Source organism: Drosophila innubila (genome assembly GCF_004354385.1).
Source record: "Drosophila innubila isolate TH190305 chromosome 2L unlocalized genomic scaffold, UK_Dinn_1.0 4_B_2L, whole genome shotgun sequence".
Lineage (NCBI taxonomy): Eukaryota > Metazoa > Arthropoda > Insecta > Diptera > Drosophilidae > Drosophila > Drosophila innubila.
Window position 1 is genome coordinate 26834989 of NW_022995372.1, and position 26596 is coordinate 26861584.

At 34.5% G+C, this 26596-nt stretch overlaps 3 protein-coding genes across 3 annotated transcripts; 2 read left to right on the forward strand and 1 right to left on the reverse strand.

The window, feature by feature from the left end:
• Positions 1–2064: 2064 nt before the first annotated feature.
• LOC117780307 (gamma-aminobutyric acid type B receptor subunit 1) lies at positions 2065–19605 on the forward strand. The gene is made up of 15 exons (XM_034616773.1): positions 2065–2319; positions 11136–11270; positions 11330–11500; positions 11560–11776; positions 13341–13506; positions 13575–13818; positions 13886–14035; positions 15505–15647; positions 15703–15826; positions 16136–16252; positions 16826–17033; positions 17096–17352; positions 17411–17548; positions 18331–18532; positions 19318–19605. Exons 1-15 carry the CDS (start codon positions 2068–2070, stop codon positions 19338–19340), a joined length of 2547 nt encoding a protein of 848 aa, XP_034472664.1. The 5' UTR covers positions 2065–2067; the 3' UTR covers positions 19341–19605.
• Positions 19606–22139: 2534 nt separating this feature from the next.
• Positions 22140–24597, forward strand: LOC117780532 (protein yellow). The gene is made up of 3 exons (XM_034617094.1): positions 22140–22451; positions 23352–23757; positions 23823–24597. The coding sequence occupies exons 1-3, from the start codon at positions 22228–22230 to the stop codon at positions 24495–24497; spliced, it is 1305 nt and encodes a 434-aa protein (XP_034472985.1). The 5' UTR covers positions 22140–22227; the 3' UTR covers positions 24498–24597.
• On the reverse strand, positions 24574–26331 carry LOC117780533 (anamorsin homolog). The gene is made up of 3 exons (XM_034617095.1): positions 26119–26331; positions 25545–26041; positions 24574–24736 (listed from the first exon to the last, which is right to left on the reverse strand). Exons 1-3 carry the CDS (start codon positions 26252–26254, stop codon positions 24623–24625), a joined length of 747 nt encoding a protein of 248 aa, XP_034472986.1. The 5' UTR covers positions 26255–26331; the 3' UTR covers positions 24574–24622.
• Positions 26332–26596: the final 265 nt, after the last annotated feature.

A 26596-nucleotide genomic window follows, 5' to 3' on the forward strand; every position in this document is an offset into this window, starting at 1 on the left:
AATTGAACGGCATACGCAAAGTAAGTGAAATTAAATTAAGTAGAGTGTAAAGTAAAGTGTATTGAAGTGAATTGAATGAAATAAGGTAAGGCAAAGTGGTGAAGTGAAGGAGGTGAAGTGAAGTGGAGTGGTGTGGACTGGACTGGACTGGACTGGAGTGTTGTGAAGTGAAGTGGCCAAGTGGCATTCGCACTTCTCGCGTAATTATTCAACGCGTGGTGTGTGTGCTCCTGAAACTAGGTCAGCGGAAGTTGCCCAACAACAACAACCACAAGGTACAACACACACACACACCTAACAACAACAGTTACCTTCGCCAGGTGTCAAAGTATAGCGACAATCGCAGCACAATATCGACTGCCACTGCCACTGCCACTGCCTCTTTCTGCTGATTAACGAACAGTCGAAGTGTCGATAATCGCGCGCGCGTATCGAACGAATATTGCAAAAAAAAAAGAAGAAATGTTGCCTATCTTTGAGGGCACGCAAAATAATGTTGCCTACCTTTGAGGGCACTGTCATTCAATAACCACAACGGTCATATTCTTTGCACGCGTGCTGCGTCTGAGAGCGTGTGTGTGAAAGTGTGCGTTTATTTCTATCTGTATCTACCTCGCACACACACACACACACACACAGAGACAAGCGCGCAATGAGCGTAGCGACGAGAAAACAGCCTCGAAACAGATTTCGATAGCAGCAGCCTGCCTGTCTTTAGGGAATGGGGCTATATATATGTATGTATTTTGTTGTTTTCTACTGCTTTCTGCTCTTCAGCAATTCGAAGTTTTGAAAAAGACGTCTGCGGTGCGACAGAGACGGGGAGAGAGCACTATAAAACGAAATGCCAAAGCATCACAAAAAAAAGGAAGGAAACAACAACAAAATGGCCTTGCAGAACAACCAAAAATATATAAAAAACGACAGCAAAATAGAATCTAATTATTTATTTATTTGTTTTCACGATTGTCAGCTTAAAAGCTTTAAAATTAACACAAGCAAAATAGAAAGAACAACACTGAAAACTGGCAATCAAATCAAACTATTTTAGGGGCGACATTACAAATTGCTTTTAACTTTTGTTGACCTTTGAATAAAGTACTTTATTTATTTGCCATCAAGTTTTATAATAAAGAAATGAAATAGCCTAGCACGATGTAAGAAAGTACACAGACATTGGGACTTACTTTAGTAATTTCTAGACAGTGTTTAACAGATAGTGAGCTTGACTCTAAAATGGAACTTATTAGCTTATTTACGCTCACTTACATACATTACAGCGATTTTACTTACATTTGAGTTCTTAAAGTCTCTGTTAAACGTTTCTTTTATGAATTAAAAATAATTGTATGTAATACTTATTTTTTTATATGAAACTTAATTATCAAATATATGTATAATACGTGAATTTTTCGAAAGGCTGCTTAGTAAAGGAAATAGTAAATGGATTCCATATTGCCCGTTTTATAGGAAAATAATTTTTTCAAGTTTTACATGTAATAGTCTATAAACCTGAACCATTTAAATGTTTTTGTATATAGTTTTTGATAGCAAAAAACAACTTTTAACAGCGAAATTGGTATTTAAAGTTAATTATCAGATAAATTATAGCAAATACCAAAGTTGGGGTGGTTGTTTTATAGTCAATTATGACTCACTTTACAAAAGGAATATCTTTCAGTCTTTGTGATATCGCACATCAGATTTTGTCGGTGAAATTGTTATTGAAACTTAATTAACAGATAACTTTTGACATATTCAAAAGTTGAAGGGCCTGAATTGGTCGTTTTATAGCAAATTATGCCCCACCTTATTGCGAGTATCTTTGTTATAAAGGCACTAACAAATTGCTTGCGTTTGCTGTAAACATAAGAAAACCAAAGAGTCATAAAAAATTTCGCTGGACACATAAAACGCCGCTTGAGGCTCACTTTGCTTTCTCATTTCTAGTTTCTGGTCTCTCATTTTCCGTTTCTCGTTGTCCGTTTCTCGATGAGTTTGATTTTGTATTTGTATGTGTATTTGGAACTCGGATGCGGTAATCACATTTGGACATTTCAACAGGATATGACAAGTGATGGTGCTGTTACGTTTTGGATATTTTTGCTTTGTTTAATCGGCTCACCGCAGCTGGAGGGCAGCGAGGCAGGGCGGCCGGATGAGCTGCACATAGGCGGCATATTTCCCATAAACGGCAAAGGAGGATGGCAGGGTGGGCAGGCGTGCATGCCGGCCGCAAGACTGGCATTGGATGATGTCAACAAGGAGCCAAATCTGCTGCCAGGCTTCAAGCTCATCCTGCACAGCAATGACAGCGAGGTGAGTCTACCACACACACATACACACACACACACATATTTACAAAACATCTAAATGCTTAAACTATGATAAGCTGCTCCAGACAGCAGCACTCATATTTACAATAGATACATAGATACGTAGATGTAAGTGCGACTAGTTGGGACCCCTTGGGTGCCACTTATTTTGTTTCGTTTTTGCGTTTTGTTTTTGTGACCGTTTTCGTTTTGTCGCTTCTCGAATAATACGTAGAGAGTCGGGAGGGAAGAGGAAAGGGAATGGTATGTCCGGGGAGGGACAACTTGGCATTCATTAGCATATTTCTCTAGAGGGAAACACACACAGTAGCGAGCGTTTTATTATGCTTTTGTTATATTGCGCATGAAGGGTATTAGACGTAAGTGTTCTTCAAATCAATTTCACCTCAATTTCGTCAAACTGTTTACCGCAAACTGTTTCAATCTAATCAATTTCTATCTCTAATACGGTAATAGGTGTAAGTCTATTCAATCAAATTGTGCAATTGAATTTTAAGAGCTGAAGAAAAAACGCAACAATCTATAAAGTGTTCTTTAAATCTAGTTTAGCATTCTTTTGGTCTTTAATAAAATAATTTCCCATCTATATTACAAGTACGAGTGAACTCTAATAAAAATTCTCGATAAAAGTAAATTTTTTTTTTTAAGCTGATAGTTTTTTTTTTTTATATAATTGATGTAGATAAAACATTTCTTTTAGCGTGGCAGGGGGTAATCAAGCCCAGTTAATTTTAAACAGAAAAGTACTAGAAGTGGTAGGTCGGCGACTCTAAAAAGAGAGCCACAGCACAAGAAACTAAAACTGAATGATAAGTAAACTTAAATGTTCCTTTGCGACAATTTATTAATTGTCAACAAACTTACAAATTTAGCTTTCCTAATTTGCATGATGTCCTTACCATACTTGTAAAGTGTACTTTTATTATATTTTCAGTGTGTGAGGTCTCTGGCTAGAGTCACCGACCTGTCACATAATTAGAAATTCACTTTGTAAATTAAGTGGATTCGATTCCTACACTTCCACTTCAAAACATCTGTTATAACCCTGTCTGTTATAACCCTGTCTTAATAAAAAATTCTGCCATGACACTGCAATTGCTTTAATTATCATGTGGCGTGCTCAATAAAAAATAAGGATAATGTATCAAAAATAAAAAAAATAAATGTAATTATAATGTAATCGGATTCAGTATTAGATAAATGGAAGATCCTAAAAAAAAAATTTAAACGTCTATTGCCAAGACTTATGAATTAAAATTAATAATGCTACATACATATGTATTTTTCTCAATAATACCTTTCACATGTTTCCTTAGCGTTCAAGTTAACAATGTGACTATAGATTATTATATTTTTAAAGAATATGTGCGGAACAGGCAGAAGGAGGCGTGGCAGACCCTATATATTCTTGATCAGCTTCAATAGCCGAGTCGATATAGCAATGTCCGTCTGTCTGTCTGTCCGTCTGTCTATCTGACCGTCTGTCTGTATGAACACCTAGATCTCAGAGACTATAAGAGCTAGAGACACCAAACTTGGTATGTAGGCTTCTCTATATTGCGAGCAGATCAAGTTTATTTCAAAATTCGGCCACGCACCCTTTAACGCCCTCCAATCGAAAAAAAATTTCATATCCAAATTATAAGAACAATTTAAAAGCTAGTGACACCAAATTTGGTATGTAGATTCCTATATATTGCAGGCAGATCAAGTTGGCTTTTTTTTTTGGTCGGAACACTATATCAAATAGCTCCCATAGGAACAATCGGTCGAAAATCAAGTTTTTATGAAAAACTTTTTTGTCTAAACCAACCTCATACAATATGCATAGAACTTGGTTTTATATATCCTGACCGAAGTTGGTTCAAATCGTACTACTATATGATATTGCTGTCATAGGACCGATCGGGCGAAAATCAAGTCTTAGTTTAAAATACTTTTTGTTTTATGAGATATCTTAACCAAACTAATAGAATATGCATTTAGGTTAGTTTTATGCATCCTTCCGAAATTGGTTCAAATCGGTCCACTATATCATATAGCTGTAAAAGAACCTATCGGGATGTGGTTTTATGAGATATCTCAACCAACTAATACAGTATGCATTTTAATTGGTTTTATATATTCCGACCGAAGTTGGTTCATGTTGGATCGGTCATAAAACCGATCGGGCGAAAATCGTAACCAAACTGACAGAATATTCTTTGAAGCTGGTCTTGTACATCCTTACCAAATTGGAGCAAGTAGTCGAAAATGTAAGGGCGCCGAGTGAGCTAAATATTTTTGAATTTTTAGCAGTCTTTGCTTTTTTCATAGTAAGTACGGTGTCTCCGACAGTCGAGTATGCTCGACTGTATCACCGCGAACGAAGCGAGCAGTGGGTGGAGCCCCCTAGTATTTTATTAGTTATGGACTTTAGGTTGGTAGGCTGGACCAAGGGAACTAAGGCTAACAGATATGGATATTTTGATTTGCTTTCTATATGTTCCTGATACTAATTTGGAAACTTATAATGAATATAGTTAATAACAACGAAAATGTTTCATTTCTTATATTTTCAAGTAGTTTTTAATTTGTAATGTTATCTTTATTATACAGACTGATTTTTTTCCCTTTTGTAAGATTCAATGTTGGATAATAATAATAACCAAAATATAGGAAAGTCTATTAGTCGAATCATTTCAGAAAGCGAGTTCCTGTTGTTTCTGTTTATCAATTTTAAAAAATCGTATTTTAGAGTTTGGTCGGTTTTTGTTGGAAAGAGTTTTTCGGAATCAAGAACAGTTTATAACCTTATGTGTGCTTATAAGAGTGTGTGTTTGTATTTGTGTGTAAATGTATTTGCTCGCATAAATGTCATATGTCATAATTAATAGCTAGTTTGCTAGCTCGCAAGCTTGCACAAAATATTATCAATGCTCCGCTGTGCGACAAGTTATGCTGACTCGCAATATGAATAGACTGAAAGGAATGTTTAAGAGCTATAGTTTGAAAGAGCTACAGTTATACGTACAGTTCCTATTTATAGGCGTACCTCATTAGTTTTAAGTGAGCGAAAGCTTAACTACTTGTTTTGAGTTTTGAATGAGGTCATTTGTGGTGTTCAGCTCATCATTTGAGTTAGTTTTATTCAAGGCTGACAGACAAACCTGACCAAGCACATGCAACCATACATATACGTGTATGTAAAAGTGTAGAGTATGTTAAGAGGTGACTGAGTTGAGATGAGTTCAGTTCGGTTCACTTCGCTGGGCTTTAGGCTCAACTGGGACTGTTTTGACTGACTATGGACTGCTGGTTATATGGCTTAGGCAAACAGCTTCCGTTAAATGCTGCATAATTAGTTGGCATCTCCGCGTGGCACATCACCATTCAGCATTCAGCATTCACCATCATCATTGCCGCCGTGCCCATCATATGCCATCATATAAGGCAACAAGCGGCAAAGGTCGCACGCAATATTCGCTTTTGCTTTGAGCCTTTGCCATTGCTTGACCTACTTTGATGTGTGAAATGTCCCAAGAAAGGCACACAGACACACACACACACACACACACATACAGAGAAACAATTAAACAAGAGCGCCTCATAATGCGGCAAGCCTCGGATTTATGCATGTACTGGAATATGTACATATATTTTCCTACTCCTCCTCATCAAGGATAACATGAAAAAGGAAAGAAGGAAAAGCGCCTGGACACGAGGCAAAACAATTACAGCGGTTGTTTACACGCAAACTGAAGTTAAATGCAGTAAAAACAAAGCGCAAATGAGTTTTTCATTTAAGCCATGAATTAATGAATAATCATGCTCCCTCTCTCTCTGCTGCGAATGCAAATGAGTGCATACTTTATGACTGACAGTTGATACACTCTTCGTCGGTCATCGCCTGTAATGATCTAATAATCTAGGGACAATTTAACTAGTGACATCAATTATTCATTTTAATATACAAAATCAACAGTAATACATTTAACATAAAACTAAACAAAAATGAATTCATTCTAATTATTCACATAGCCCTCATTTATGAATTGAAATGACATCAAAGTGAAATTTTATAAATTAGAGTGGTAATTTAACTAGATACATCAATTATACATTAATAGTATCACTGCGGACGGCAGTTCGCGCTAGTGACGAAAGCAGCACGAAGGGTGCGAAAAGCGACTAGCAATATATACAGCTAGTTTGGAAAGTTTGCTATGACTGTCCGATCAGATCGAGTAATATACCGATCTAAAGGTTTAGTCCTAACTTACAAAATGGCATACTACATACTTGGGGCTGTTGGGGCCTTTTGGTAAAATTTTTAATTTTTTAAAAATTCTAATAAAAAATGAACTTCTCAAAATGCAATGAAAATTCAGTTTGTTTGTTTGTGTGTTTGTATCAAAGCGCTAAAGAAGCTTTAATGTAATGATGGGGATTTATTCCATTTCGAAAATCTAGAAATGTTTGTTCTACGACTTTTTGAAAAACCGCTAGTTTTATATCGGAAAGGTGTGTTTGAGGGCTTTTAGGCGTACCTTTAAACTTTTTTTTTTAAGTACCCAGGTAACATTTTACAGGTGAGAAAAATTTAAGCTTACATTTTGGCGATTTCTGACAAAACAGCTCTAACAATTTTTATTAAATTTCAGTAGTTCGTAAAATTTTGCGTCTTTTGGTATTTGAAACATAAATTTTGGCTAAGGGGTTTGAAAGATGTGACCTGTGTACTGAATATATAAATTTTTGTATCGGTCGAAAATCACGTCTAAGTACGAAAAACTTTTTGGTTTTATGAGATATCTCAACCAAACTGATACAATATGCATTTAACTTGGTTTTGTATATCCTGACCAAAATTGGTTCAAATCGGACCACTGTATCATATAGCTGGCATAAGACCGATCGGTCCAATATTAAGTCTTAGTATGAAAACCTTTTTGTTTTACGAGATATCGTAACCAAACAAATAGAATATGCATTTAAGTTAGACTTATAGAGCCTGACCAAAGTTGGTTCTACTCGAACCACTATATCATTTAGCTGTCATAGGACCGATCGGGTCAAAATTAGGTTATAGTATGAAAAACATTTTTGTTTAATGAGATATTTTAACCAAATTCATAGAATAAGCATTTAAGTTAGTTTTATACATCCTGACCGAAGTTAGTTCTAATCGGACCACTATATCATATAGCTGTCATAGGACCGATCGGGCGAAATCCAAGTCTTGGTATGAAAATCTATTATGTTTTATGAGACATCGTAATCAATATGATAGAATGTACATTTAAGTTAACAAAAATATTTTTTAATTTTTTCCATTATTAGTTTTTTCCATAGTAAGTACGGGGTATGTACTCGAGTATGCTCGACTGTAGCACCGGCCCACTAATTTTTTTTTTTTTAATTTATATTTTTATTTAAAATTTTTATGTTAAACTGAATTTTGTTTGGTATACATCAGGTACAACCAATACCAACGACTATTCTATAAAAAAAACTTAAATTTAGATCCGTCCAACACTGTTACAGGCTTTGCCTTGTGCTTGATATTGTAATATTCTAATCACGTTATTCGAGGACCTAGGCAGGGGGCAGGGGGGGCAAGTGCCCCTACCTACATTCTGGCTAACAAAATTTTAACTTCCAACATCCATTCAGATTGGTATCATATCACATAAAATAACAAAATAAAATTGACACTCTGGATCTTTCATTGATTGAAAGTTGTCAAGTATGAATTTTAACAGTGGTACTATTCACGAAATTATGTGAAGTGTCGAGCTCTAATTTTTCACACCAATTTGCGGGTACACAAAGATGAGTTATCTTCATTGTTGGTATATTGGTACAAAAAAACTAATTTAAAATATATTTAATGCCCTTTTGCTAAATTTAAAAACCAACGTAATAAAATTTTATAATTTTTACATTTAACAGCAATCATTGTTCATTTCTAGGGCCTCGACATAGCCAATTTTGTGCTTTTAGGTTGTAAACAATTTGTAAAACTGTCTTGGATAATAGAGTCGGTCAATTTGTATGGCGTAACAAAAAATTAATTTTATTTCATAAGCTCTATTTTGATTTTAGACCGATGGTTTATTGGGCAAACCTTCTTAGAGTTCGTTGTTTTGTCCCAAAAAAAAATGACCCACTCTACTGTAAATTCTTTTTTTTAAGGATCTTGTATGCTGAGTGCGTAAGAAAGGCTAGTTTTTGAAATTATTTTAACTTTTATAAAGTTTAAAATGACTACAAAGACTAATTTAACTACGAAGCTATATTGCTCATAGGAATGTGTGTTCTAAAAATCTCTAAAAGTAACCCAAAAGGTGGTGTTTCTGAAATTATGCAAGCAATGCTTTCAAACAACAAAAATATTTTGGAGAGGTTAAGGTACTAAGGTATTTTTTAAAATTGAATGAAATGTATTTTGAATTAATTGATTAATTATTTAAAACATACCTAATATAACACATATAACTCGTAAGTTTTTAAACAGTTTGATTAAAATCTCTAGAATTTTTAGGCAGGGTTTGTGGTGATATTATAAAAAAAATTTTTGCCCCTCCCCCCCTTCGCTCAAAGCTGCCTACGCCCTTGACGTTATTTACATTTTCTTCCTGCCAAGAACCTGCAATTTTCACTGCTTTGTATTTCCCCATGCTCAAGATACAATAAAAAAACTTATTATTTTATCAAAAAAAAAAATGTACAATAATAAATAAAGTAAGTAAACGAAAACTTTATACAAAGCGTAAGAACAACATTCATTAATGGAATAAATTCTTGTAATATAAATCCGAGTCTGAATTAAAAATAAATTCAATTAAACAATTAAAAAAGTAGTTGTATAAAATGTTCAACTTTAAAATAACCATACATTCGCACCCACTCATTAAAACAAACACACAACCACTAAGAATAAAGTAATAAAATTTCCAGGTAACGTAAAATATTTTTGGTCAAACTTTTAATCCTAATTTTCAATTTATGGCAAGTATTCGAATATGCTTTATTATGCCACTCTCAGCATATATAGGGTATACATATTCCATAAGTCATTAAGTTCCGTTAACTCTGTGAATAACAAGAATATCCCAAAGTTGTCATCTACATAATTACCCTAACTTAAATCGTCATTGGAATGAAAATATTGCATTGGATAAAGTATTATTTCTAGTGCCTTAATTTATGAGTACATTATGGGTCCGCTTGTGTATAATAAAATAAATAAATGTTTTTATATATATAAAAAATATATAAAAATTTATTTAAAAATATGCTATTACAGCTCAAAAATATCAAAATCCTAGCAAAAATACAATTAGTTAAAATTAAAAAGTGTCAAAGCAAGAGTTCTGTAACATAATGGATACAAAAACGGAAAGTTTGACACAAGCGTGTAGTGCAAAATGATCCCGTGGTCCTAGCTGACACCACAATTTAAAAACTTTTCTGTAATGGAACTATTTTTTTAATTTTTCAATTTTAATTATTTCCAGAGGTGAGTCCATATGTATATTTTATTAGCTTGGTTAGGATATATACAAAAATAAGAATGTTTTTGTTTATAAAAATTGATTTTCGAATTTCGCAGGCTTTAAAAGCTTAAAATATACATATAGGATCGATCGAATATCTCAAAACATAAATAAAATAATTTTAGATTTTGCTTCCATAAAATCTAGAAAAATATGATTTAATTTTTGTAAACTATTTAAGTTATTTATTTTGACTCTGAAATTGTCATATTTTTTAATTTTTATTTTTGTAACATTTAAAAAATAACGACACTGGATTTGTCAACTTCATTATGTTTTAAAAATAATTATCGTTGTTTTGTTTATTTGCTAATTATTAAAATATAAAAACCAATTGTGGTGTGGGGAATGGAGACCCGTCTTTGCACCAGGAGCAACTTTTCCCGCGACGGCGCTGGCACAGGGTATAAAAATACAAACTAACAAATTTTTTTGCGGCCCCTAATTTATATCCTGCGTACGCCCCTGCACCCCACAGTTTCCAAAGACTTTTGCCAATAGATTTTCACATCGTAGATGTTTTTTGTGAGATATAAAATAACAATTATTATATACAATTTAAAATAAGACTAAGTCTCTGATATCTAAACACGTTTTTAGACAAGACAGTTTCTAACTCTTATAAAGAATACATATAGCTATCTAGAGTCGATGTCTTATTTTTCTTCAATGATGACAGGGTATAAATATTCCATTACCAATTAAAATAAAACAAATTTTGTAAAAATCAAACGCGCAATTATTGTAGACTTAATTAGCATGATTTAAAATGAAATTAAAATGCTTTTATAGGGTTCTATAGAAAAAGCATTTTAAAGATTATACAGTAAAATTTAATGAGTCAAATCTTAATCTGCATTTCACAGAGTTCACAACAAATTTTGATTATACAAATTAATATTAAGCATTCTGTGAAAACCAATTCGACTGAATTACAAATATTATTAGATTCAGAAGAAGAACTACAAATGTAATTAGATTATTTAAGCATTACGCTGAAACAATTTCGTCCTTTGTACGCACTTAAAACTGAAAATTAGCTGAAATATTAATGATGATAGTCTTCAAACGAAAGTTATGGAACGAAATACTTATTTCAAGTATGTGGGTTTTTTGGCCATAAATGTGGTTGCAAGACGTTTTTAATGCGAGACTCGTTTGTTGGCAACGGAACAAACTGGGTCATGCCCTTTGCCAACTAGATTTTTATTTTCCTCTCCATGTCTCTTTCTATCTCTCTCTCTGTCTCTCTCTACAGTGTGAGCCCGGTTTGGGCGCCAGCGTGATGTACAATCTACTTTATAACAAGCCACAAAAGCTGATGCTGCTGGCGGGATGCAGCACAGTGTGCACCACTGTGGCAGAGGCAGCCAAAATGTGGAATCTAATTGTGGTAAGTGCATAATGTAAATCATGTAATACCTGCAGCTATATAATTGAATTTTACCACAGCTTTGTTATGGCGCTTCGAGTCCTGCGCTATCCGATCGCAAGCGTTTTCCAACACTGTTTCGCACACATCCTTCGGCCACGGTGCACAATCCAACACGCATCAAGCTGATGAAAAAATTTGGCTGGTCCCGTGTGGCTATTTTGCAGCAGGCCGAGGAGGTATTCATATCGGTAAGAGGACTCCTTTAAATGCTCTGCGAATCTTTCTCATATTATTAATTCCTTCACAGACCGTAGAGGATCTCGAGAATCGTTGCATGGAAGCTGGCGTCGAAATCGTAACTAGACAATCATTTCTATCCGATCCAACAGACGCCGTGCGTAATTTAAGACGTCAGGATGCCCGAATCATTGTGGGCCTCTTCTATGTGGTGGCAGCGAGACGAGTTCTCTGCGAGATGTACAAACAGCAGCTTTATGGACGTGCACACGTCTGGTTCTTTATAGGTAAGACAAGTTAAGACAATCCACTCGATTGCTTTTTCATTTATTTTTGAAATTATTTACGAAAAGTTTTGAAAAATGTATATATAAAACGAATAATCAGACTGGACGCGAAACAACCGCAGAAAGAAAAACTCAATATAAAAAACAAGTGGGAAAGGCTATAGTTTAGATCCCGACAATAGGATACCCGTTACCCTTTTCAATATATATAAAAGTACTTAAAAGAAATTACGGTCTAATAAAAACTACTGCATACTTTTAGGTGATTGTATTGAAATAATAACTTAATTAATAACTTTGTTTAGCTTTTACTGCCGTTCTAGTTGTACGATCTTGCTGCAGTTAAGTAAGATTATGCATTATCTTAAAAACTGTGGGTGTGGTGGTTTTTCGCGATTTGCGGGCCAAAGAGGAGTCTGTGGGAGAAAAACTTGTATTTCTATCTCTTAAAGTCTCTGAGATCTAGGCGCTCACACAGACGGACACACAAAAATGGCTGATCAAGAATATATATACTTTATGGGGTCGGAGATGCCTCCTTCTCCCTGTTACATACATTCCAACGAACACAACTTAACCTTTAACTTACTTTTAAACTAACGGTTATAAAAACAGCGAAAGAATATTTTTCTGTTATTTTTATATGGAGTTTTTCCAGGTTAAATAACCCTAAAGCAGGAAATTTTTCGCACCTCATCGAAACGCACCACAGTTTTTTGTAATTCCCAAAAATTGTAAAATTTTGAGTTGTTACACTCTTGTGAGAAACTTGATATTAGTCTACTTTTTTAATGAAAACTTAAAATATGTGTGACAAAAGAGATGTGTAGGAAGTATTAATATATAATAATTATGTATGAAAGTATTGCAGAGCATACATATGTTGGTATGTTTATTTTTATTTTACTACACTCAGAAAAATGTCGTTCTACGTACTAGTTCGAAATCCGAATGTTTTTGATTTAAGAATGCTTGCGTACTTAACCAATTTATTTAAAATAATACTAGTATTTAAAAAGAAATGTGTTTTTCTTGAGTCAAGAAAATAATATTGAGTACAAGACCGTTTTGTACTTAAAATATGTTTGTATTCCGTATGTATTTATGTATAATGCCTAACGACTATATTAGCATGCTTTCTACAAGATCAAGTGGCCAGAAATGCATTGTCGCGGTATTGGTACTCCCGAAATTTTGACCATGGATATATAAGCTCAATTTAAACTCAATTTTAAAGACTGCATTTATGTTGTTAAAAGGAGCACCAGCTTGGATACTGTTTCAAGAAGACATTAACAATAACATTTTTCTGAGTGGGTATAGGGTTTCCTTGAAATTGAAACATGGAAATAATTTTTAAAATAAAATATATTTTCTTAACCAACAAATTTAAATTTCAATTTATTTAAGTACTATTTAAAATAATTAAATGTGTTTTTTGTTACAATAAAACTATTTTTAAATATGCAATAGCTACTAAAAAAAATAAATTTTTTTTTAAATACCATTTTGGTTCAGTTATTTTAAATATACAAAAATTGGATAATATAAACCTTTTCTTTAGGGTGGTACGAGGATAACTGGTATGAGGCGAATCTGGAAGCTGAGGGCATTACCTGCACTGTAGAGCAAATGAGAATAGCTGCCGAAGGACATCTCACAACAGAGGCGCTAATGTGGAATCAGAACAATCAGACAACAATTTCCGGCATGACTGCCGATGAGTTTCGGTAAACAAAATAAAAATTATAATATTGAAAGTTCATTTATCAAACAATCTCTATTTTAAAACCAACAGACATCGCCTGAATCAAGCTTTAATTGATGATGGCTATGACATTAATCACGATCGATATCCGGAGGGTTATCAGGAGGCACCGCTGGCCTATGATGCTGTCTGGAGCGTGGCACTAGCTTTCAACAAGACAATGGAACGTGTAACATCTAGAAAGAAGTCGCTTAGGGACTTCACCTACACGGACAAGGAAATTGCCGATGATATCTATGCAGCCATGAACTCTACACAGTTTCTAGGCGTATCGGTAAAAGATCTGCCATTCATAATAATTATATTTATATATTTTAAATTACAATAACCAATACTTTTAGGGCGTGGTGGCATTCAGCTCACAGGGCGACCGTATTGCGTTAACACAAATCGAACAGATGGTAAATGGCAAATACGAAAAGTTGGGATATTACGACACCCAACTGGATAATCTCACTTGGCTGAATACGGAGCAATGGATCGGTGGCAAGGTAAACAAAATAGGCTTTTCTAGAGTGACCTATAGGAAATTTCAATTGAAAATCAACAAATGGATAATCATGATAAAGATAATAGAGATTCAAACGATCATATCCCATCCAATATTAATGCAGATGCGGCAGCCCATTTTTACATTGAAGCCGAATTGGAGGACTACTCGGATGATAGGGATGGGGAGCTCGAGTTCGATAGATATGGTTGCACCGAAGATATGCTGAGTGAAAGAATCGAGCATGATAGCAGTGGTTCTATGGGAAGTCACTATAGTCATTCAATGATAATGGCATTGGTCGAACCAACAGAACATACAGAGAAGAGGAAAATAGTTACTTTAAGACCTTCATCCATGGCCACTTCTACTACGGATATTAAGTTACTTTATAAAAACCCATATAGATCACACTCACCCAATTATAGAAAAACAGCGAAAGCGTCTGTAAAGATGCCACCGAAGATCGATCCATTTGAACTGGAGAGTGGAAGAAGACATCATTATATTGATTGCGAATATCATTTTCCGGCTGGAAAGCGATGGCAAAATGAAGTTTATGACGGCAATACCGGAAAGTTCTTTGGTCGAACAAGCAAGCATTGGCGTTATTTAGTCGTATACATTATCTTATTCGTAGTGTTTACGATATTCTTTAATATAGTTATGTATCGCCATTTATCGGAACATATTAACTTAAAGACTCCGATGATTATGATGTCTCAGCCATATATGCGTTTTGCACCGTTTGGTCATGAAAACTATAAAATAATCGAGTATGATATATATAGTGTAAGAGACACAAATAAAATGCGAGAGCAACTTAACTACTTTTTGGATAAACATGGCAATTTCAGTGGCTATAACAAAAGATTTGGACCATGTCAGAAATCAAATAACTTCGGTTATGATACCACGAATCCATGTGTGTTTTTAAAAATTAATCGCCTAATTGGATTTAAGACCGAACCCTTAACAGATGCTAATGATGTCCGTAGGATCGACTTTAATAAAGCAGACTATGTGGCCCTGAAGCAATTGTTATCTAATAGCAAATCGGAAAAGAAGCGAAAGAATCGCATTTGGATAACATGTTCGGTTGAGCCTAAGGAGCATGTGGAAATTGAGTTCTATCCGGAACCGGCTGTAAAAACGAATTACACAGATCTTAAAGAAATAAGTGATATTAAACTGCAAAATGAGAAAATTACATTGCGTTCGAAACTTGACATGAATCGACTGATTGCACTAAAGCTGAAGAATCTACCTCGCAATACAAAGAGTCGCTTCGTTTGCAAATTATGGGCCAAAAATATAAAACATCAAAGCAAGCACCTAGGACAGACTTTTTTTTATGTATTACCAAAAGAGCCGAATATTTCTCCTGACGATTTCATATCACTCCAATCAAATCATGATTTTTTATAAATAACAAATATTTTTCTATATTTTAATTTACTAATACTTCAGGTTCCTCAAGATCGCACTATAGTCACGCATGTCCTGCGTACGGTATCCCTGCCTTTATTCATCTGTATGGGCACCATCTCCAGCTGTGGAATCTTCGTTGCATTTGCTCTGATCATCTTTAACATATGGAATAAGCATCGAAGGTAAATACTAACAATTATTTAAGTACAGTTTGATTAACCTTATTTTACTTTGCAGAGTTATACAATCTTCACATCCTGTTTGCAACACCATTATGCTCTTCGGTGTTATCATCTGCCTAATCTCAGTCATATTGCTAGGCATAGACGGCCGCTTTGTCAGTCCGCACGAATATCCAAAGGTATACTTAATTGTGAATATAATTACTGATAGTAAAGTAAAGTCCCACAAATTATATTATAATTTATAAAATTTATTTTTTCTTCCATTATATATTCATCAAATTTAAACAGTAAATGTGGAATGGCTAATTATATTTTAATGATTTGTATAGAAATAAATCAATGGTCTCCAAAATTACACTATAAAAAACTTTTTATATGCACATTTTGGACATCACTAAAATAAGTGAATGCATGCAATTGATTTTTTTGCTAGCTTATTTTGTAAGACTATACATTAAAATTTTATATATTTTTATTCAATCCAGATTTGTCAAGCTCGAGCTTGGTTATTATCCACCGGTTTTACACTAGCATATGGTGCTATGTTCAGCAAAGTCTGGCGAGTGCATCGATTTACAACAAAAGCGAAAACTGACCCGAAGGTAACTATAAGCATCAACATTAACCGGTTGGAACTGATAACCGTAATTAAAACCGTAACCGAAGCCAAACTTATTCATTATGCCGAATCCGAAAAAGCCGAAGTTCTTCAAACCGCAATAACTGATAACCGATATTTTCTTTCTTATAATTGAAACTCCAAAAATTTTATCAAACTTTCCTGATCCGGAAATCGGTCCTTAAAGAAACAAATCAAAAGTATCGGTTTGAAGATTCGATCGTGTGAAAGCAATTTTATTTTCAACAAGATAAAAAAAAATCCCAAAAGAAATTTAAAACTAAAATTTTTTTTAACCCTGTTTAAACCATAATGATTTTAGATATGCCGTGGTGTAAATGATCCTAGTAAGGTACAAAAATAATTAATTACTAATTAATATAATTCACTTCACGATGATAGATTTGTAACATGTCCTGTCTTACTGTCACTATTTACTATTATTTTTCCTTTTTGGGGTCCGTCGATCTTTTTATTCTTTTCAGTTTGATTCCCCCGTTCAGCTTGTGTCAAGAAAGACCAATAATGTTTGTGTTTTTCTTTTCTTGCATTGCAGAAAAAAGTGGAACCTTGGAAGCTATACACCATGGTTTCGGGGCTCTTATCAATAGATTTAGTGATATTACTGTCTTGGCAGATCTTTGATCCGCTGCAGCGTATACTCGAAACATTCCCACTCGAAGATCCAGTATCTACAACTGATGATATTAAAATACGTCCAGAGCTTGAGCATTGCGAAAGTGAACGCAATTCCATGTGGTTAGGTATGGTTTTAAATATTTTATGCCCTGCACTCTCCTATTACAATATTTCATAATTATTGCAGGACTCGTGTACGGTTTTAAGGGTCTAATACTCGTATTTGGCCTGTTCTTGGCCTATGAGACACGTTCGATTAAAGTGAAACAGATCAATGACTCGCGTTATGTGGGCATGAGTATCTATAATGTGGTTGTGCTGTGCCTCATAACAGCTCCAGTGGGCATGGTCATTGCTTCGCAGCAGGACGCGTCATTCGCATTTGTTGCACTAGCTGTGATATTCTGTTGTTTCCTAAGCATGCTACTGATATTTGTGCCAAAGGTCAGTATATAAATTCACATGTCTTCAACTATGAATTTGCTAAATATAATGTATTAAGGTCATTGAGGTAATACGACATCCCAAAGATAAGGCCGAATCAAAATACAATCCAGACTCGGCCATATCAAAGGAAGACGAGGAACGCTATCAAAAATTGGTAACCGAAAACGAGGAACTACAACGATTGATAACACAAGTAAGCTTGTAGTAGTACAAAATACTTAAAACATTTTTTTTACAGAAATATCTTATTTTCTGCGTTCTGTACATCAAATATTTTTTTTTTTTTTATTTCTATATCCGTTACTTAAAAAATAAGTAAAAGGGTATATTGTGTTCGTTGGAATGTATGTAACTGGGAGAAACAGGCATCTCCGACCCTTTAAAGTACACATATTCTGGATGAGAATCAACAGCCGAGTCGATATAGCCATGTCCGTCTGTCTGTCCGTCCATCTGGGTGAGCGCCTAGATCTCAGAGACCATAAGAGATAGAGCAACCAAATTTGCCAGCAGATCCGAATGCCGTTGGAGCAGGTCAAGTTTGTCTTCAATTTTTGACACGCCTCTTTCCGCCCCAGCAAATCGCGAAAAACCACCACACACAGCTTTTAAGATATTATTTTTTTATGGTAATTAACGTTATCTTTTAATATTATCTATTATCCCAATTAACAGCAGTTATAGGTAACCAAAGTCATTATAAATTAAGGCAATACAAACAACCAAAAATATGCAGTAGTTTTTATTAAGTAGTAATTTCTATAAAGTAATTAAAAATTTATATTAAAAAAAGCAACTGTTATTCTGTAGTCGGGATCTCGACTATAGCCTTTCCGACTAGTTTTCTGTTGATTTTAATTTTAATTTCTTAATAATATTATGAATTCCCTTTTGCAAGGATAAGGAAATAAAAATTAATAAAAGTTTTTACCAAGGTAAATAATGTACTGAACATAATTTGTTGTCCACTTGCAGAAAGAGGAAAAGATACGAGTTCTAAGACAGCGGCTTGTCGAGCGGGACGTCAATACGAAGAGCACAGAACTGAATGGCGCATCGGGCGTCTGTGGCGGAACAGCAACAACCTCGCTTGGTATTCAGCCACCGCCTGCTTCAATCATCAACACAACCGCTTCCGCACATCCCACGCCATCAGCCACACTCGCAATCACACAAGGTAAGTTCGTAAATGTTCGTAATGTTCTAAAGCAGCATGTGTAGCAGTAGCTGCCTTACAGTATCGCATACCCTATAAATTCGAAATTTATTTATTAACTAGAGATTTTAGCCATTTTTGCGGGAATTGAGAATATCGATTAAATACCCCACGTAGTTGGAATTATAAAAGGGTATTTCACTTTTTTTTACAAAATGCAAATCAATTGTATTATAAATCCCCACACTTTTTTATTGTATGTTATCCATGCAACGTTATTTATATTTTCTCTAAATTTGAACATAGAAATTAAAAATTTTATTAGTTCACTTCCGGCTTTCACTTTTTTCAAGATTTTTCAGAAGTAAATTTCTTTAACCCGTTTCGATTAAATGTAATATTATATAAAACATTTGTTAAGTTGTCATGTTCGAAGTTGTAATTCACTAAAAATGTCTTTTTTCTATGATTTATAATTAAAATTTTTTTATTAATTCTAATTTTATTGCATTGAAAAAAATGTAATTTTTAATTGATTTGCGCGCTTGGTACTTTTTAAGCGCCAAACGGTTTATTTTGTTTGTCCAATGAACAAAATATTAGTGATGAGTCGCTGTCACGAACGCACGCAAATACGATCACCTTCGGCCATTCGATATGTATTGTGAGCGTAATCGATATTTATATTCCAATTGCACAGTCTTATCAACTCGCTTAAAATTTATAACTGTTTTATTTTGAAATTCAAATATTTGTGTGAATCTAAATTAGGTTGTTAATTACATATATATTTATTTCTCTTGCAGATACTCATGAGCACCGTACATGAAAAAACTTGTCAATTTCCTTTGCGTGATAGGTGAATTATACAAAAATGAAGATGCTAATAATAAATATTAACAATATATATGTATGTTTTTGAAAAAAAAAAACTTTGTATCAACTTTAAGCTGAGCTAAATATGAAAATTGGTAGCAGCAATTTTGTAGAATAACTGAAATATGTATTGTACCTTAAACGTGTTTAGCAAGTACTTGAAAACGAAATACTTTTAACTTATTAATAAACAAATATTAACGACATTAGAATGTGAACTAAAAAATTGTTTGGCTTTAAAGTTAATCCCAAAACTCCAACATAGTCAAGTCATACCGAAATATTAAACAATGAAATCATGTTAAGCTTAAGTCATTTTTAAATTATAAAAGCAAACAAATTTTTCTGTTAGTACATATGCATGCATACTATGTTCATGTTTAACGAGTATTTTCCCCATAAACCTTTTTTGCTCAGCGCTGTCTCCTAGAGCTATTAACACACACAAGCACACATACAATTTTCCCAAGGCGGCCTTTTCCACTTCGTATTTATGTTCATCCCCGGAAGTTTTTCCGGTTCAATGCCGCGGCAATACGAGCTCCTAGACTCCAGAACCAGACTCTTTCAAGGTATGGCCTATTAACTTAGCTTAAGTTAGTGTTAGATTTTGTATAGATCATGTGTATGTGCGTGTAAATTTGGGGTGTGTCCAAAAATTCTCGTACTTATACTTATTATGCACTCAAAATAATGTTTTAATAGTTTAAATCTCTGTGAGTCTTAAGTAGCACAAACCGAAAGGAAAAACGCATAGCAAATCTTAGATAATAAAAGACATAGCATAGTATAGTGTAGTATCAAAGTTAAATTATTGATTATATTCAATTTGGGGGGTATTGTGCTCAAGCAACATTTTAATTTTTATGTACTGTTATACATAGAAAAATGGACGGATAAAAATTCAAAGCAAAGTAAAATTTTTGAACATACTGTAAGTTCTAAAATTGCATTTATAAAATTATAAAGTATATTATACATACCATATACACACAAAGCAAAGACGGTAAACATAATGCATAAAGTGAAATAAATGCGTCGTTATAGTATATAAATAGGAATTGATATTATTTTAAAAAGGCGAACTAAAACTGAAACCTATTGAAGAGAATTCACGGAAATATGTAATAAATAAAATTTGAACCTTATTTAATTCAATCACTCTAATCCATCACAAAAAGTGCTATAATATTAACAAAAAATAAATTAAAAAAAACACATAGACAACATTAAATTCCTACGAAATGAAAGACTTTAAACTCTAAGCCGTTAAATGAAATAAAAATATACATACATACAATGAAATGAGGAATGAATATACACATACTTACACACACATTCATATGAGTATTTAAATAATTAAAAAAGCAAAAGAAAATTTACACAATGCAAAAATGACATCTCTAGTTCATACAACCATTGATATTGTTAAGGATCGTTGGAATTTGTAGCTTAATTGGATTGTAATTCATATAGGAACACTGTTAGGGTAGCTGTAATTTTAATTATGTACATGTATATTGTATATAACAGTTAAGCTACATTTATATTCACTCCCGGAATGGGGAGTAACCTAAGCGACAATTGCAACTTTTACTCGAAACTCAAATGTTTTTTAATTTAAGTTCTTTGCTTTACCGATGAATATATTCACAAAAAAATTAAATAAACGCAACCGGAAATCACAACTAAAACTACAACCACAAATCTATAGTTAAATAGTTAATTAAGTACCACTTTAGCAAAGCTAATTGTTGTATAAATACAAGTAATTAAACCAGATTTCAAATTTATTTCAATACTTATTGTTAGTGAAAAATAAACAAAACAAAGACAGTAAACAAATGTAGCAATATGAAGCAAACAAAACTCGGTATGTTCTTATGAAAGTAACATTAACGAATTAATTTAAAGTCTTATAAACGGAATATGAGAATTTTACTGAATAAACACAAAAAACAAAAAAAAAAACTAAAAACAATTGAAAAATCAATTGAATTATATTATACAAATGAGCAAATCCAATCTTTTCATTTATCTGCCAAGTATTCAATCTCATTCATACTTAAGAATATGCTTTGTATAAATATTACAAATTTTTTAAATTTACATAAATCTTTTCCGAATCGATGTTGATTTATGCAATTTTTAACTTCCACTCGGTGATGAGTGAACTTGTTAAACTTAAGCCATAATTTTCTGCCTCACATCCGATCTGATTATTTGGCGTGTTATTTAAATAATTGTCGCATAATTACAATATTTGAGACGAAAATGAATGAACTCGTGTCATTTAAAACTTGTCTCTTTTATACAATCGTTTGAAGTGTAGCTTAAATAATTTTGGATTTGTTAATAATATTTGTACTGCATTGTTATGACTACAATGGAACCGGCTTCTGTCAACTTTTCCTCGTAGTTTTTCATGTTCTCAACTAGCTTGACACACCAATGAGAACCCGTTTAGGTTATAAACTAGTTTTCAATTAATTAAATTGACGACAACGATTTATTCGAGTAATTCATCCCAACAACCTATAAGACTACACGTGATCAAATAAAAACAATTATAAATACACGAATGTGTAAGTCCATAATATTTATTTTTACCTTTTCCTTTCCGGCTATGTTAATTTTACCGGCCATCCCAGCGACTGCTGTTTGCACAGGCTTCTGCGAAAAGCTTTAGTCGAGCTTTGCAAGCCAAGCTTTTAGCTTTCGATAGCATATTAAGCTCCGAACTGAGCTCCAATGATGCAGTAGGCGCTCTCAGCTCGAACGGAACGGAAGTCAATTCGAACACAACGACAAAAAAAAAGTTTCTAATAAGAAGACGAGCTATGTTTTCACCCAAATTCTTTACGGTTTGTCTTATCAGCTTCGGCTGTTGGCTGTGCATCGAAGCGAAGTTGGAGGAACGCTTCTCGTGGAAGCAGCTGACCTTCAATTGGCCCAGCGCAGAGGCCGAGGCGGAGGCCAAACGAAGCGGCCATTACATTGAGGAGAACAATTTGCCACTTGGCCTGGAACGTTGGGAAAACAAAATCTTTGTCACTGTGCCAAGGTAAGAGATTCGGCCAATATTATCACGTCGTGATTACCAGTGGTTACATTTTGTTTGTTGTTTTTAATCATGATTGTAATTGGTCGTCTCAATCGTGGTTTTGCGAAAGCTACTTTGGCTTGAAAAACCGGTTACCATGTCGATGGTTACTCACTTGTTGTCTACACACATATGTGTTGCTTTTTGTTGTACAACTATTTGCATTTTAAATTACAGTTATGCAAATATGTATGACAACAAATGAATAAATGGTTAGAAATAATGGTTACATGGATAAATAACTCATGATGGAACAGCTGGCCAGTGCACAAATGCTATTTATATCTATCGGTATATGTATATAGAGAGAGAGAGAGCTAGATCTTTAACTGTTTCAAATGTTGCAATTAGTTTATGACGTCAACGGGGTTTTCCGTTAAGAAGTTGACAAAAATTTGAATATGTTAATTAAGTTGCTGCTGATTCGGTTTAAGATCAATATTTTTATTTTGAATATTAGTATGGTTTGAAAACTATTGTTTAGTAATAAAACTTTTTATTTATCTGGGTGAAGTACATCGTTTTAAAAAGAAGACATATGAAAAAAAGGCAATGGCCGACAAATCCAACGGAAATTAGATTTTTTTAAGAAAAAATTTATTTAAAATCGAATTTAATTTTTTTTGAAGAAAGTCCTTAATTGGTTTTTGCTCTTTTCTTTTTTTATATAAGGAAAGCTTACACAATTAAACTTTAGTTTCAGTTTACCATTAGCAACAAAAAAAAAAAGAAGAAAATAATATATTTAAAAAAAAAATCAATCTGCCAAAATGTACCACAAGTAGAGATGGTAATACGATTCTTTAGTACAAAAATTAGAACCGTTGCTAGCAAAATCCTCTCTCTTTCACTGTTACGCAGATGGAAGGCGGGCGTTGCGGCCACTTTGAATTACATTGATCTGTCGACAAACGAGAAATCGCCAAAGCTGCGTCCATATCCAAGCTGGGAGGCCAACAAGCTGCCCATTGAAGTTCAACCGCAAGAGCAGAAGACACCATCAGGTGGTCGCCTGGATGCGGACAAGGCCCAAAATGCTGGTGTGCAGTTGGAGAACAATTCCACAATCATATCCACGTTCCGCATTCACGTCGACATCTGTGATCGCTTGTGGGTGCTGGACACGGGACTGGCTGACATTTTGGGCAATCCCAAGCAGATCACGCCAAATACCATTTTGGTGTTTGATCTTAAGACCGATAAATTGCTGCGTCGCTTTGCCATACCCGCTGACCAGACCAAGGAGGACACATTCTTCGCCAATATTGTGTGTATCGATTAACTGGCATTACGAGTCTTCCAACTTTATTTATCTATTCTCTTGTATCTTAGATTGTTGATGCGGATCGGGAACAGTGCGACGATGCATTTGCTTATGTGCCAGATTTGGGCGCCTATGGCGTCATTGTCTATTCCCTGCGGGAGAACAAATCGTATCGGGTTAAGCACAATTATTTCCACTTTGATCCGCTGCAGGGAGACTTTAATGTTGGTGGCGTCAACTTCCAGTGGACCGATGGCGTCTTTGGCATGGCTGTGGGTCCCTTGAATGCTGATCATACCAAGGATATATACTTCCATGCTCTGGCCAGCACCAAGGAGTTCAAGGTTTCCAATCGTGTGCTGCAAAACGAGACTCATGTAAATGGCGGTGAATCTTACTATGACTTTAAATTCGTCGGAGATCGCGGCATGAACGGACAGTCCACGGCGGAAGTCTATGACAAGGACACGGATGTGATCTTTTACACGCAAGTAAACAAGGATGCCATTGCCTGCTGGAATATCAAACGTCCATATACTGCTGACAACCAGGGTCTAATTGATTCCGATTCGCATACTCTGGTTTTCCCCAATGATCTAAAGATCGACAGGGAAGGATCACTCTGGGTGCTGTCCGATAAAATGCCCACGTATCTCTACAAGGAACTGGATCCGTCGGCTGTCAACTATCGCATATTGACGGGCAAGAACCGTGATTTAATCAAGGGTACTCCATGCGAATAATTCTTCGTTCGTTCGTTCGTTCTTTGTGCGCGATTTTATTTTATATATTTTTTATTTACAAATGAAATTATGTTTTTCTAATTAAAACTGCTAAAATCTACAAGCTGCATTTTTAATTTTTAAACCTAAATGTCGGATTTCAGCAAATTATCAGCCAGTTGCACCTTCTCGCCAGGTTTGAAGGCTGGCATGCCCAAATAGGGGCAAGTGGAGCACCTGAAAGCGTCGCCCAGATAACACTGTAAACAAGAAACATGAGATGTCCATTAGAGAGCTGAATGAATGAACTCAATAAATGAATAAATGAATTTGAGCTCAAATTTGACTGAATTCTAATGAATTTGAGTTCTAGTATAAAATTTACGTTGACAAAATTCACTTGAATATTAATGAGTTTGAATGAGTGAGAATGTGGACTATTTTCGAATTCATTCGAATTATCTAGAATTAACAATTGGACAAACCAAAATTAGCTTACTACGTCGTTAAGTAAAATATAAAATGTATTAAATTTGTTCTCCATGTTTTTTGTTGTGTATTGTAAGTTTGGTAGAATTAAAGGAATTAAAAAAAAATAATAAAAACATTGAAATCAATATATAAATTAATTTTATAAAGATAAGTAAATTATAATTTTGAGACTCGAACTTAAAAACATGGGAAACAGCTGCCTTGAAATTCTTCGAGTTTATCAAAAATACTTATTGCCGGTTTTTCAATGTCCTTTTAAGGGGTTTGATAACTATATCAGAGATAATTTGACGTAAAATGTATAGAAATTAAGGTCAAATTTGAAAATATATATTTGATAAAATTTAAGGAGACATTGATTAATCGACCCTTACTCATTCAAAGTTAGTTCCAAAAAAACAAAGTTGGCATGCAACACAACTTCACTCAACTCAATTCGCTCTCTCTTACGCATTCAATTCATTGAAGAGCATTCAATTCAACTCACTAGAAGTCATTCATTGAATGAATTCATGCAGCTCTCTTTTGTCCATATTTGTTAAATTTTCTAGATGCAAACACATAGATTTCACTTACATTGCCACAGCTCGACTTGGCATTTTCAGTGGCTGCCTTGGTCGACTTTTCACTTTCCAATTCATCGGCTAGTCCACAGGAACAGTTCTTGCATGCCTTGCGCTTGCCCGTGGTGCTGCACACTTTTAGGCCAGCCGGATCTGGCTTCTGTTTGTCCTCCTCGTCAAGTAGATCCTCCTCATCGATAAGTTCCTCATCGTCGCCGCTTATTTTCCATACATTCACACTGGCGCTTTTCTTGGCAAACGACAGCCTTGCCGAAGAGCCCGTTTCATAACCTGGCTTCTCGGCGGTCAGCGTTTTGGCATCGGCATCCTCACTGCAGTTGATGAATCCAGATAACTTGATTTCCTGCAACAGACTTGCGGCTGGTCCAATGTATGCAAACAAATGAAGTTTACCGCTCGGCTTCAGCATGTGCAACAGTTTTACGTAATTGTCTGTCAGCTGTGCGCACTCGATCACAATTAGGTCGAAACTCGAGTTGGCGTAGGATGCTAAAAAAGACACGCAATGTACATGTGTACTTAATTATTTTTTATAAACATGCTGACTCACACCGATAAACACTTACAAAACGACAGGCGATGCACATTTTCCACAGCCACCTCTCCACCAGTTGCCGTCTTAAGCACTTCCACACGTTGGTCCAGGTCAGCGCTGTCAGTCCATATATATAAAGATTTTTGCAATCCTTTAAACTGCTTCATCTTGTTATAGTTGATTCTAGAATTTTAATAAGGTTTTTACCGCACACAATGAACGGTTGCTGCCAACTTGCTTAAAAGCTTCCTAAGGACTATCAACTTGATTGACGAAACATATACAATTAAATTTCACAATTAATCGAATAAGTCGATTAATTTGTTAAAACGTGTGGCTGCCTTGATTCCCAGCAAAAGGACAATATCATTTTTAGTTCCTGTTTAAAAAATGGATTTATTTTTTGACACTAGTTTACAATTAGTTTGACAGACGGCGTGTGGTCTTATTTGGTCGCCCACAAGAGGGTGAAATTGCCAAGACCGACTTTATTAATTACTACTATTTCA

Excerpts from the sequence above, each read along its gene's own strand:
- LOC117780307 (XM_034616773.1), top strand. The coding sequence starts at position 2,068 with ATGACAAGTGATGGTGCTGTTACGTTTTGGATATTTTTGCTTTGTTTA. Across the intron at positions 11,777-13,340 it reads ACACGTCTGGTTCTTTATAG|GGTGGTACGAGGATAACTGG; the intron begins GTAAGACAAGTT and ends CCTTTTCTTTAG. Across the intron at positions 17,549-18,330 it reads TACAACGATTGATAACACAA|AAAGAGGAAAAGATACGAGT; the intron begins GTAAGCTTGTAG and ends GTCCACTTGCAG.
- LOC117780532 (XM_034617094.1), top strand. The coding sequence starts at position 22,228 with ATGTTTTCACCCAAATTCTTTACGGTTTGTCTTATCAGCTTCGGCTGT. Across the intron at positions 22,452-23,351 it reads ATCTTTGTCACTGTGCCAAG|ATGGAAGGCGGGCGTTGCGG; the intron begins GTAAGAGATTCG and ends ACTGTTACGCAG. Across the intron at positions 23,758-23,822 it reads ACACATTCTTCGCCAATATT|ATTGTTGATGCGGATCGGGA; the intron begins GTGTGTATCGAT and ends CTTGTATCTTAG.
- LOC117780533 (XM_034617095.1), bottom strand. The coding sequence starts at position 26,254 with ATGAAGCAGTTTAAAGGATTGCAAAAATCTTTATATATATGGACTGAC. Across the intron at positions 26,042-26,118 it reads TGTGCATCGCCTGTCGTTTT|CATCCTACGCCAACTCGAGT; the intron begins GTAAGTGTTTAT and ends TGTCTTTTTTAG. Across the intron at positions 24,737-25,544 it reads CCAAGTCGAGCTGTGGCAAT|TGTTATCTGGGCGACGCTTT; the intron begins GTAAGTGAAATC and ends TCTTGTTTACAG.